The following is a 13,558-nucleotide window of genomic DNA, read 5'->3' as shown; positions in this document are numbered from 1 at the left end:
CTGTGGAAGGGCTGGAAAGTGTACTGGCTGGTACAGAATTGGGTGGACTATCTGTCTTTAAGGGCATTAAGTTTATTCTCCTTGATTAAAAAAAAAAAAAGTAAAGGGATAGATGGCTCATTAGTAGCACAGGAGTTGTTTATGTATGATACCCAAGTTACAAAACTATCAAAGGAAACATTTTTCAGCCAATCATAACATTCAAAGCATTAAACATAACAACATGCTCCCTTATTTAGTAACTAAGGATTATGTTCACGTACACAGCTAAACCATCACATTTATAAGTCAGGTTAAAACACCAGTCATCTAAAAGTTTCAAACTCTGTTTTATCCTTTACTAATGATATTCGTCTGCCGGATGCTATATATGTGTATGTATGTATGTCTCATACAAACGCACACACACATATAGCTATCAGACATAGTTTCTACATATGAGAAGTGCCAAACTATAGATAACTGTTTTTTAAATCAAGTCTTAATTTTCAACAAATATTTTTTTAATTACAACTGCATAAAGGTTGGTAAATACCTTAGAAGAAAGCAGGAGGGGAGAATCAATTTAATAACAAAAGCATTTCAAAGAATACCATCCCACCAAAAAAGAAATAGAAAAAAATTTAAATACATTGCTAGGGGCCAGCTGATGGCATGGTGGTTAAGGCAGCTGGCCAACCACCATGGCCAACTCTGTGGTTCAAGTCCTGGATCAATATCTCAAAAAACATGCCAGGCATGTGTTTGTGTGTGCCCATAATCCCAAAAAGAGAAATGGAGAAGTGATTGTGGCATGGCTATTTCCCATGAGGAGTGCTTTCTCACTTTTTCCTCTCTCTGTTTCACTCCAAACCCCACAAAGGCACATGCCCTCCAGCAAATTTAAAAAAAAACAAAACAGGGACCAGCAGGTGGCATAGTGGATAAGGCACTGGGCTTCAACTTGGTAGACTGTAGCTCAAGTCTCAGACCTGGTGGCTTGAAACTCAGGCCAGGCACATGCTCAAGATCCCAAGAGAATGGAGAAGGGACTGCAGTGTGGCCATCTCCCCAGTAGGTGATTTCTCACTTTCTGTCTTTCTCCTGCAATATACATCCCCTATAGCAAAATTTTCTCTTTAAAGAATAAAAAATAAATTTAAAAAAATTAAAAAGCAGGGGCTGGCAGAGCTGTGGTGATTAAGGCAGCTGGATTCCCACATGGCTGACCATGATTTGAGTCCCAAATCTGGCAGCTTGCTTTCTCACTTTCCTTCTCTCTGTCTCTCTCTCTCTGGTCAACTTCAAAAATACATAAATAAATAAATTAAATAATGACAATGAATAAGATTAAATAAAAATAATTCTTTAAAAAAACTAAAAACACTGATAGTCTACAGAAAGAAATTCCAGATTAAAATGACCCAAACTCTGCATGCACCAGAGACAGAGAGAGGAGGGAGTGAAACCCCCACACCTGCAGCAGCTGGGGGCACAGGCACCTGTACCAGCCAGACCGATGTGACCAGGGTGGAAGGACTACAGACTCACCCCGGAGGCTATCATCAGACCCAACCTCCTGCTGGAAACGTCGAGCAGTCCCAAGAGGATGATCCTTTGATTTCATACTTACAAGGAAGTGCCTGATACTGTCTTGGGCATAGGTAAGAAGTGGGGTTCCTAATCTAACAGGGAAAACAGATACAGCTAAAGGGAAATGTGGTGACAGAAAAGAGCTGAATGGTCACAGAGAGTAAGAATGAAAAAGGACATTCGAAGGGGCCCTGGGCCAGTCCTGTGGTCTGATAGTTAAGAGCGTCAGATCCCATATGGCTGACCATAGTTTGAATCCTGGCCCCAGGGGCTTGAAATACAGGCCAGGAGAGAGTGTGTGTGCCCCAAATCCTGACAAGATGGAAAAACAGAAGGGACTGTGGAGTGACCATGCCCCATAGGGAGGTGCTTTCACCCCCTCCTCTCTCTGTCTCTCTCTGGTGCATGCATATACCCTCAAGGCAATAAAATAAAGAAAAGAAAATGGTCTTTAAGGACTGAGATGTCGCCACAGGGATCACTTATCCAGGGCTTCCCATAAAAGTAGGCACAGAGGCCTCGAAGGACTGAGTCTGCCCTGAGAACGAGACTCTCTAGGCTGGGCCAGAGACTGAGGTACCTGGGACTTGAGGAAGTGGCAGCCAGTTCTAGATAGGCTGCAGCCACCTCAGCCCTGTGTGCATGGGGCTGGGCTCTACCTGACAGGCAGGAAAGGGAGGGACCAACAGAGGCCTACCAGCAAGAAAGCACCATTCTTGGGTGTGATATTAAACTGTCTCTGAAAGCGCTATAAAATATTTGCTGCATGGGATTTAGGCATAACAGGTTGGGGGTGTTCAGCTTGTATTTCGCAATGACAGTTTCTTGTTCACTCCGAAGTTCTTACCGGGGTGTTGTCTTGCTCCAGGCTTGCAGCGTGTTCAGAGTGACCCTGCGGGATGGGTGGGCTTTTGTGTTCTGACTACTGGGTTGAAGCGTCTTCTCCTCTGAAGGCCCTGGCAAGCAGCTTTTGGCTCCAGGAGTAGTCGGGGGAGTGTCTTTGATCGCTGTGGGGGCTAGAGGTGGTCTGGCCTGCGGGGGCGTTGTGCAGGGACTGCTGGGGTCTTGGGCTCTGCTGGTGGGGGTTCCCTCTGCTAGTCTGGGTCCTGGTGATGACCCTGGGTGTGTCTGACTCTTGGTTTTCTTTGTTGTGTCAGGAGTTCTCAGGCTTAAAACTGGCTTCTCTTTCAAAGGTATTCCAAGTTCATCTTTCTCAAATGTCACAAACGAACAATAACCATCTGTGGAAGAAATGGCCAGGAAGGCCCCATCGCTGGACCTATGTTCCCAAACAGGGGAAAAAAGTGAGACACTTTACCAGTGTCTACGGAAACCACGTTTAAAACTCTTATTACTAGTTAGAAAATGGAGTTCAACCAAAATCACAAGCTTTGGGCAGGCCCTATGGCCTGGTGGTTAAGGGAGCTGTATCTCACATGGTCAACTGCACAGTGGGAGTCCTGCCTCCCTCCTTCTGTCTCTGGGGAGCACACGTACCCTTTGGCAAGTTGAAAAAAAAGATTTGCAACCTCCTCCCTGTGCAGTTCCTTCCCCTAGTCCTACCCTGATTTTCTAAGTTACAGCAACATATCTGTGCTATTAGCGACTTTTACTCCCTAAGGTAAAAAGAAAATTAAAAAATGAAGAGAGTTACAAGGAGCAGGAAATGGTGGGTGACCAGGTCTCAACCAGAACTCAAGCTAAGCCATGCAGCTAGAGGAAACTGAACTGGCAACAAAAAGTGGCCAAGCACGTCCAGCAGCAGGGCAGAGTCCTGAATGACACCCTCAGGACAGGCTCAGCTCTGGCCACCTCTCCATGCTCTGGGCTGCAGGGGTTGGCAGGTGAAGGCTTCTTCCCAAGGGGCCTGATGAGTTCCTAAACTACCAGGGAGTCTAAGGGACTCCCCTCAGCTTATCAGAGTTAGATTAATCCCACAGCAATCTGAAAGGCATGAAAACCCACTGGTCTTGGGGCCAGCATATGGTGTAGTGGTTATGCCGCTGGACTCCCACATGGCCGAACATGGTTCGAGTTCCAGGCCTGGTGGCTTGAAAATCATGCCAGGTGCCTGTGCATGTATGCCCAAGATCCCAGAAGGAGGAAGGAGGAGAAGAAATTATGGTGTGGCCATCCCATCTGGGGTGTGATTTCTTACTTCCCCTCTCATTGTCTCGCTCTCCAGCAAGCACATGTGCCCTAAGGCAAACAACCTCTAAAAAAAAAGAAAAAAAGAAAGCCCCCTGGTCTTAAAATAGGATGCACGTACTGTGACAAACTAGAAATGGCTTTCCTTTTAATATTGATTCCTTTTAAAAAGTTGATGAGTAGGCCAAAAGGTCATCTGTAGTGATAAAATACCCTGAGCCCCGGGGTCCACCCCAAGGCAGTGCGCACCCTGACCCCGACACTACCAGCTACTCACCAGGAAATATCACTCAGGGTGTGGTAGTGGATGTTGGACACGTAACCAAAGGGGAAGAGCTGCTGGGTGTCATAGAGGAGCACAGAGTCCTCTGAAGCCACAGCAAACACCAGGCGGTAGGGCAGGCTCACTAGCTCCGGGCCTCGCTCATGGGGGGTCCCGTCTGCAAGGGGAAGCAGGGACAAGGTGAAACGACACATACAAAACCCTGAAGGACGAGAATTACTATTTCTCCCGAAAAGCCTTTTCCCATAGAGATTTTACTAAAAACTAGTTTGCTATATGCTTTATAAACAAATTCAGCTATTGGGCCAGCCCATGGCACAGTGGTTAAGCACAGAGTATAGACTGCCAGAGCCACATAGTCAAATGTGGCTCAAACCCCTGGCCTGGTGGCTTGAAAAACACATCAGGCACATGCATATATGTGGCCAGGTTCCCGACAGAAGGGAAGAACAGAGGAAAGAATTGTGGCATGACCATGCCCCCGTGGAAGATGCTTTCTTTCTCTACCCCTCTGATGAGCACATGCACTTTCTGGCAATTTAAAAAAAAAAAAAAAATTGAATTCAGTTCTTTAGGTTTTTGTTTTGTTTTCTATTTCCCAGTAGGGGCATGTGCTCACTGGAGAAAAGGACAGAGACAGATGGTGAGAAAGCATTCCCCAGAAGGACTGGTCCTGTTGTAATCCCTTCTCCTCCATTTCTCCCTCCTTTCAGGATTTTGGGCACAATGTCCAATGCACCCAATGTGTTTCTCAAGCCACCAGGTCTGGGATTTGAACCACACAGTCAGCCACGTGAGATCCAGACACTCTAACTACCATGCCATCGGCTGGTCCTCTTTATGCTGCTTTACATATGAATGCATGAATCAAAGAGAACCATGCAAGAACCAGTGAGGACAGCGTGTCATACACCAAGAATCGTTAAGTACCAAAGTCCAAAAAAGGGAAAAGAAAAGATGTGGAATAAGGCAAGTTGATCAAAGATGTCACTTTCCGACAAGGGAAAACAAGGGTTTCTTCAAAATAGTTTATCAAGTTATAGTTTAATGCTCTGTGAAGGTAATTATGTTCACTTATATATAAAGCATTAAAAAGTTAAAAACAGGCTTCTACATTCAACCATAAAGTAACAGAATCTAGATTTACCATCCCTAAAAAAAAATCTGAAATACTAGGAAAACATAAAAAACAATCATTCCTTTTTGAAGGTTTTTGCCATAGAGTGTGTGTGCTTGCCAGAGAGACAGTAAAAAGGAAAGTGAAAAATGATCCTCCAGGAGGAATGGCTATGCCACTGTCCCTTCTCCTCCATTTTCCTTCTGGGATTTTGGGCACACATGCACACATGCCTAGCATGATTTTCAAGCCATTGGGTCTGGATCCACCACGTGGGAGTCCAGCACCTTAACCATCACACCACCTGCTGGCAACAAAGGTGTTTAAGACACTGGCCATCAGTACTGAGGACAATGATCCCCGAGAGACAGGAGGCCCATGAAGCATAATTACCTCTACTCATTGCCCTGGGAAGTCACCAGATGTAGGAGAAATAAAGGGAAACTCAGACTTGTAGGCATCCTGAGCTGAGAAGACAGAGCTAGGTGTCCAAAGAGGCCAACATGGTTGGAGTTGATAGGGCAGAGGACCAGAGATAGCAGAGAAAGCACCAGAGCTACAGAGATAGCACCTCAGAGATCCTCTGGATTCCTCTGAGCTGACAGCTGAGTATTAAACAGTGCATGCATGTGAGGACACTGCCTGAAGCTGGAATAAGAACTACCAGAAAGGAAGAACAATCCCTGAAGATCACACAGGCCAGAAACCGCATGTTCCCAGCAACCAGAGTGGAAACCCAACTATTTCACATGGCACTGATCAGGGAACTCAGAAGGCTTTGCCCTATGAGTAGGGAAAATTAGTCCTAAACTAAATGCTGTTGTGATATTATCTAACAAATCTTAAAAAACAAGACTGAGAAGAATCAGCAAGTTTCTTGGTATCTATATCCCAGAATAAACTTCAAAAACATTTATAAGAATGAAAATACCATGTACCATCTGCTAAGATAAAATTCACAATGTCTGGCATCAAACCAAAAATTACCAGATGCTGGACAATGACATAACAGTCCTTAAATAAATAGTTAATGTTCTGTAAAGCTGACTCACACTGGAAGATTCTGAGTTCAGGTCCTAAGGCCTCCCTAAGACATCACGGACACACATGTGCCCATGATCCAGGGCTGGCTGAAGCTGGGTATGGTACATAGAGTCAATTCTCGGTTGGAGATATTGTCTCTCTGTCTTTCAAGAAATAAAAAAATAAACTTAAAAAAGAAATACAAGAGGGAACCAGCAGTTAGCGTAATGGCTATGTCGCTGGACTCCCATGTAGTCGACCGCAGTTCGCGTCCCGGACCCGGTCGCTTAAAACTCACGCCGGGCGCGTGTGCGTGCGTGCCCAAGATCCCCAGAGGAGAATGGAGAAGGGATTGCGGCGTGACCATCCCCCCTGGGGGGTGATTTCTCGCTTTCTGTCTCTATGTCTCTCTCTGTCTGTCTGGCGAGCGCATGCGCCCTATAGCGAAAATCTCTCAAAAAAAAAAAAAAAAAGAAATACAAGACATGCAAAAGAGTAAGATAATATGATCCACAATGAAGAGAATAAACAGAAACAAAACCAACCTTCTGTACACAAGGACATTAAACAGAATTATAACTGTAGCCAACAGGTAGCATGGTGGTTAAGGCACTGCATTCCCACATACATGTCCAACTATGATTCAAGTCCTGGACCTGGTGGCTTGAAAATCACGCTGGGCATGTGTGTGCAAAATCCTGAGAGAAGAATGGAGGAAAAGGGATTGCAGTGCAGCCATCCCTACTAGGAGGTGATTTCTCACTTTCTCTCTCATCTTCTTTCTTCCTAGCTAGTGCACACATACTAAGGCAAAAACCTAAAAAAAAAAAAAAGTAACTGTATTCCATGTGTTCAAGAATCAAGAGGGGAAATGGAGGGTATTTAGTAGAGATATGGAATACAGAAGACCCAAACTGAACTTATAGGGATGAAAACTAAAATGTCATAGATGAAAACTACACTGAATGGGACCAAGGGCAGATCACACAGAAGAAAAGATTAGTGAACACAAAATACAGCTATGAAAACTTTCAAATAAAACACTGAGGGGAAAACTAAAAAAGCATAAACAGAGAATCTGTAAGTGATGGCACAACTTCAAACAACCTAATACATGTGTAATAAGATTTCTAAAATAAGAAACATAGGAGATGACAGAAAAAAAAAGAAATAATAATAGTTGAAACATCTCAAATTTGATGAAAACTATTAACCCAGAGATCTATGAAGTTCAGTAAACCTCAAGCACAAGAAACATGAAGAAAACTGTAATAAGCTTATCTAAAGCCACTGACAAAGAAAGAAAATTTTTTAAAGCAGCCAGAGGGAGAAAAAAGTTAAAAAAAAAAAAAAAAAACTTAAGATAATTTCTTTCCTTCTTCCTTGTTCCTTCTCTCCCTCCTTTCCTTTCTTTCTTTTTAGTCTTTCGATATAGGGTGGTGTGCTCTTGCTAAAGACAAAGAAAGAGGGAAATTGAGAAATCACCCCCTAAGAGGGGTTGTCCAGGAGCTGGCAGGTGACATAGTGGCTAAGGCGCTGGACTCCCACATGGTTGACTGCAGTTCAAGTCCCAGACCTGCGGCTTGCTTTTCTCATTTTCCCTTTCTTTCTCTGTCTCTCTCTGGTCAAATTTTTAAAAATAGTAACAATAACAAATAAAATAGAATAAATAAGTAATTCTTTCAAATTAATCCAATTCATACACGATTTTACTGTACACAAAATTATGGGTCCAGCAGAGCAGCAGAATGGTCAAGTGCTGTGTGGAAGGAGACAGGTCCCACATGGCCAACTGTGGTTTGAATACTGGACATATGAGCACGTGTGCCCAGAATCATGATGGGGAGGAATGGAGGAAAAGGAACTGTCACAGGCCCAGGGTCCACTGTAGAGGCACTCTTTCTCTCTCTGTCATACACACATGCCTCTGGCATTATAAAAAAGAAAAGAAAAAACTAATGACATTCAACCAGTAGAAAAACAAAACTAATTTTTATATACCTTTCAAACTGCTTTAAGTAAGAAAGTGTATTTTGTATAAGAAGAAAACTGACAGGCCAGCTTCATAGTCTGATGGTTAAGACAGTCAGATCCCACATGAGTATAGGTGGTTTGAGCCCCAGATCCAGCAGCTTGAGAAACATGTAGGATGTCTGTGTGCCTGCCCAAAATCCCAAAAGGAAGAAGAGATGGAGAAGGGATTATGATGTGACCATTACCTATGGAGAGTGCTTTCTCCTCTCCCTCTCTGTCTATCTCTGTGAGTTCATACACCCTCTGGCAAAAATATTCAATAAATAAATAAACAAAACAACTGACAAATACTTTGGTAAAGTCAGTCTTTACTCCAGCTTTTAAGAATAACTAAATGAAACGAAACCCACATACTCACCTTTCCCCAAAAGAGAAAATCCAAATCACCACCCCCACCCTGGTAACCTGCCACAGAGAAATAAAGCTCACAGTCGCTGTGGCTCTGACGTACCTGTGGCCACTACCGGCTTCAATTCGAAGTAGACAGGACAGCAGCGGACAGCAAGTGTTGCTTTTCCAGGACATGGAAGATGAGCAATAGGCCTAAAAGATTAGTCAGTTTTAGAGAAAGGTAATTATGCAGGGAAAGCAAAATGAAAGGGTAAATGTTTCAAGTATTTCCTCACGTACATACCTTTTGAGATTTTTCCTGGCAAAAACATAGGTTGTATTTGTTACATTTTCACCAGATTCCACACAGCCAGCTGGGGGGCAGAGAAAGGGAAGGAGAGTTAGTGTTTTATAAACTGTTCACTGACAAAACCTCTATTCTGGTCTGTAAAATACTTTTCCCTAAAGATGCAGTCTCTGGGGACCAGGTGTAATGGCTATGTTGTTGGACTCCCATGTAGTCAACCACGGTTTGAATCCCGGACCTGGTGGCTTAAACTTATGCTGGGCGCGTGTGCGTGCGTGCCCAAGATCCCGAGAGGAGAATGGAGGAGAAGGGATTGCAGCATGGTCATCCTCCCTGGGGAGTGATTTCTCGCTTTCTGTCTCTCTGTCTCTCAGGTCTTTCTGGTGAGCGCATGCGCCCTATAACAAAAATCTCTCTCTCAAAAAAAAAAAAAAAAAAAAACCTCACAAAAAAAAAAAAAAAAAAAAAAGGTGCAGTCTCTGAACAAGGTTTTGGTGACTGAGGACAAGTCCGAATATTCTATCATGGGATGGCCTCAGTCCTCTACCTCCCTGTCATCTCCATTTGGGACTTGGCCGTCCCTGGGACCAGTCCTGATCTTGGGCAGGGAGCACAGAAAGCAGAGTCCCTGCTATGAAGCATCTTAGCCTGAGAAGTCAGCAGCTCCTGCTGGGGAAGAGCTGCGACCACATCCAGTCACAGTTCCACCTGGGACCCCCAACTCTCCATGCCCTGGACACTGACTGCAGTTGTCATCTACAGGCTGAAACTCGGGCCTTTTCCCGCCTGCCTGATCCTGTCACGAGGCTGGCAGAGACCTGGCCCTCTGCTGAAACCTCCAGCTCCGCAACACTGACTCTGATCCAGGAAAGTCCCCACAAGAGAGCTCTTACACACCCCTCCAGAACACCCTTAAAACTAGGTCAGAGCCTGTTAGTGACTGTCATACACAGCTCCTGAAAACGACTTCCCGTTTGGTTGATACTTCCTTTCCCCCTTTCTTTAATATCAATGGGTATATATGCCTGCCAAAAAGAGAGAAAAGCACCCCCATGGGGTATGGTCATGCTACAATCTCTTCATCTCATGAGGATTCAGAGCATGTGCACATATGTGCATGTTTTTCAAGCCGCTGGGGCTGGAATACAATTGTGGTGGGCGATGAGGGATCCAGGTCCTTCCACAGTGCCCAACCGCTGTGCTATGGGGCCAGTCCTATGTTCATGTTTCTTGATACAGAAATACACAATCAATTTTACATGGAACACTCAGTATCAGCTGGGAGGGGGGTACTACACAGTATCAGTAGTCTTTTCTTTTTACTATTACATTTCTGCATACCTACTCTCTCCTAATCTTTCCATTCCCAAATAATTCATTTTAACAAAATAACATTTCTGTATCTCCTTCATGCTCACATAATCATTACAACCAGTCAGAACTCAATCACACATATATACATGTGTATATATGTATACATACACACGTGAGCACCCTGGTGTGATTTTCAAGCCCCATGGTCAACTTGAACCGCAAAATCAGCCATGTGAGATCCAGTGCCTATCCTCCACACTGCCAGCTGGCCCCATATATTTTTTTAATTGCTAAAGAACAAGTGCGCTTATCAGAGAGAGACAGTGTGAGACAGAGAACGCTCACCCCCAGAGACGTAGGGTCACACATCCCTTCTCTGTTTCTCCATCCTGTCAAGATTTGGAGCATACACATACACATATGTGCCTGGTGTGTATTTCAAGGTGCTAGGGCCAGGATTTGAACCAGACAGACATATGGGATCTAGCTTCCTCAACCACCAGGCTACACGGTCACCCTACCATATAGTTTAGTCTACTTTACAAAAAGGGTTATTATTTACACTAATTTTGCTGATCTCAGTCAAGTACACCTGAAAGCCTTAAATACTTTTAGTAGTTGCAGAATATTTACTGGTATGAAAATACCATAATCTACTTACATGTCTTACTAGAAGGCATTAGTTTGGAGAGGGGAGGGATCAAGGGAAAGAAAAAAAAACATTGAACAGACACAAAAATCGAAAGTATCTGTTGATGACAATGTGTATGGTAATTTCTTTGAATGGAGTAGCATACAGGGTGTTCATGATAGGGAAAAAAATTTTTTTAATGTCATTACTTTTATTTTTAATGTCCAGGGTTTGTAAGATGAGGCCAGAGCTTCCCTCCAGACAGAAAAATTTTATGAATTCTCAATTGGCTGGTGAGGCCAACAGGGGTATTTCTTCTTGTCTAAAGCAGTTTCTGCAAAGACTTCATTCAAGTCCATAATGGTCATCTGATCAAATGGAATTATGTTCTTCATCTTCTCCAGCCATTTCTGATATTCTTCAATCCTGGCCTTTGAGAGTGACCCAAACTCAGCACAACTTTTCACATCTTCCTTTTCTTTAGCGACCTCATGGACAGTGTTTTATCCTCTGGCATTAAACTTCTCAAAGTCATTCACGAAGCCCGCCTTGGCCATGCTGGCCTTGTAGTATGCCCAGTCGATAGCTGGTAGGTTCTCCGGTAGTGCAGCCAACCTGGAGGTGAGGGCTCGTTCCATGTTTTCAGGGAGTTAGCAATCGCCTTTTGGTTTCAGGGTATTATTTCCCCAAAAGCTACCCAGTCAATAGTTTTTAGGGCAAGTTTTCGCCCAGCCATCTTGCAATCCTTCACCAACCCCAGTGGCATGTGATCCAGAAAAATTCATTTTCAATGTTGCAAAGATATACAGTGACTGGATGTAAAAAATAAAAAAAGTATTACTTTGTTTTTTTTGTGTTTTTTTGGAGAGGTTTTACCACTATAAAAAATGCTTGTGATAAACAGCCTTAAACGTATGATCTTACCTACTTTGCTTTCATTTCTTAAGGACCTAGGTCTCATTTGAGGGACAGATGGCTTGGACAATACGTGCATTTAACCACTATCAGATTGCTCTCCAAAAAGGCCATTAACGATTCACATTCCCAGGCTGGCCTCAAGATACAGTGGTTAAGGGAGCTGGATCCCACATGGCTGACCATACAATTCAAAATCCAGCCTTGGCAGCTTGAAAAACACAATGTATTTGCATGTATGCTCAAAATCCCAACAGGACAGACAGATAAATGGAAAAGTAAGGACTGCAGTGTGACCACGCCCATGGGGGCGCTTTCTCCCTCTTCCTCTGTCTTTCTCTAAGCACGTGTGGCAAAAAATAAAAATAATTTACATTCCCAACAGCAATATCCACGTTCTGCATTATCTGTCACCCATTGGTATTACATCACTTTAATTTATATTTATCTATTACTGGCTGGCTTTCAGAATGTTCCTGTACCTCTTGAACATGTAGATTTGCTCTTTTACAAACTGCCTTTTCTTGTATCCTTCACTTATTTTTTCTCCTGGGTCTTTCCTGTTGGGTTTTGCTGCTGTTGTTCTTGTCGATTGGGAAGGGACTGCTGCATAGGACGCACATTATCCCTCTCTCCCCTGCACTACAAACATTTCCCAGTTCCCGGTTACTGACTTTGCTTACTGCACTTTTTGCTACACACAAGTTTTACCTTCAAATACAGTCAAATAGATCTGTCATGCCTTTAAGAGCTTCCAATTTTCTAGGGTTAGCTGCATCTTCCCTATTCCTAGGATGTCCTCCTAGATTTTGAGAGTTTTATATTTTTATCTTTCATATTTTAGTATTGAATTTGCCTGATATTTACTTTTATATATATGTAAGTTACCAGTTCAATTTTATCTTCTTCCATACAGCTGGTTAAGGCAGTACCAATCATGCAATAATATACCCTTCCCTTCAAGAGATCTACCATAGGACATGGTGATATGGTTAATAATAATATATTGTGCTCCTAAAAACTGTCAGGAGAGTAAATAGAAAGTGCTCTCATCACAAAAAATCATGTGAGGTTGCGCATATGTCAGTTTGCTAGATTTGTTCATTCTACAATGTACATGTACTTCGAAAAACATCACGTTGTCCACAGTGTATACAATTTTATCTGTCTATTTAAAAACAAACAAAAAAATGTGAATAGTCTTGGCTAACCTCAATATTTCCCAGCCTCTTTTATAATATATTCTTGTCCTATTCGCCAAGAGTATATAATTCTCTTGAAAATTATTTAAGTGATATATAATTAATCACAAATTAGGTCCAGCTTCAGTGACACAGGCTTCAGGATGCCACTACACAGCACTGGAGCCATCTGGGAAGGCCTGGGGCTCTGATTCCCAGCGATCTGAACACGTTGGCCAGGCCTGCAGGCTCACCAATGATCCTGGTTGGCTGGATGGGTGACAGGGAAGACTGTGGCATGGCAAGACTCGAGGATTTGTATTCTTCTCTCTCTCTTTCTTTCAAAAAATAGATGAAAGGATAAAATTAAAGATAATGAAAATAATAATTGCAATACATCTTCCTACTGAAATACCATCTGGGGTTACATATTGTCTTATAGTTTGAGATCTATGTCTAGGTCTCTGCCCTGGGCCAATCATCAGTTGGTTTAGTCCTATGCTGGCACCACAGTGATTTAAAAACAGTTGTGCTTTAGTGTCTTCTGACAAAGGGTGAGGCAAATGCCTCTCAAGTACTATTCTATATATATATATTTTTATTTATTTATTTATTTATTTTTGGAGAGGTTTTTGCTATAGGGTGCATGCGCTCGCCAGAAAGACAGAGAGAGACAGAGAGACAGAAAGCGAGAAATCACCCC

The 13,558-nt window shown here is 43.1% G+C and overlaps 1 protein-coding gene and 1 pseudogene across 1 annotated transcript in view; both read right to left on the bottom strand.

Moving 5' to 3' along the window:
- CHAF1B (chromatin assembly factor 1 subunit B) overlaps positions 1 to 13,558 on the bottom strand; it is a 33,212-nt gene that overhangs the window by 3,462 nt on the left and 16,192 nt on the right. The window contains exons 9-12 of the mRNA XM_006146273.2: positions 8,812 to 8,881; positions 8,629 to 8,720; positions 3,998 to 4,139; positions 2,420 to 2,851 (exon numbers count right to left, since the gene is read on the bottom strand). Coding sequence (XP_006146335.1) covers positions 2,420 to 2,851; positions 3,998 to 4,139; positions 8,629 to 8,720; positions 8,812 to 8,881 — 736 coding nt within the window. The remainder of the gene's footprint in view (positions 1 to 2,419; positions 2,852 to 3,997; positions 4,140 to 8,628; positions 8,721 to 8,811; positions 8,882 to 13,558) is intronic.
- Positions 11,008 to 11,512, bottom strand: LOC102472805 (ATP synthase subunit d, mitochondrial pseudogene; annotated as a pseudogene).

This window comes from Tupaia chinensis, unplaced genomic scaffold (genome assembly GCF_000334495.1).
Source record: "Tupaia chinensis unplaced genomic scaffold, TupChi_1.0 Scaffold000175_1, whole genome shotgun sequence".
Classification (NCBI taxonomy): Eukaryota; Metazoa; Chordata; class Mammalia; order Scandentia; family Tupaiidae; genus Tupaia; species Tupaia belangeri.
The sequence above is the reverse complement of the archived record's forward strand: the minus strand, read 5'-3'. Positions and strand labels throughout refer to the sequence as shown.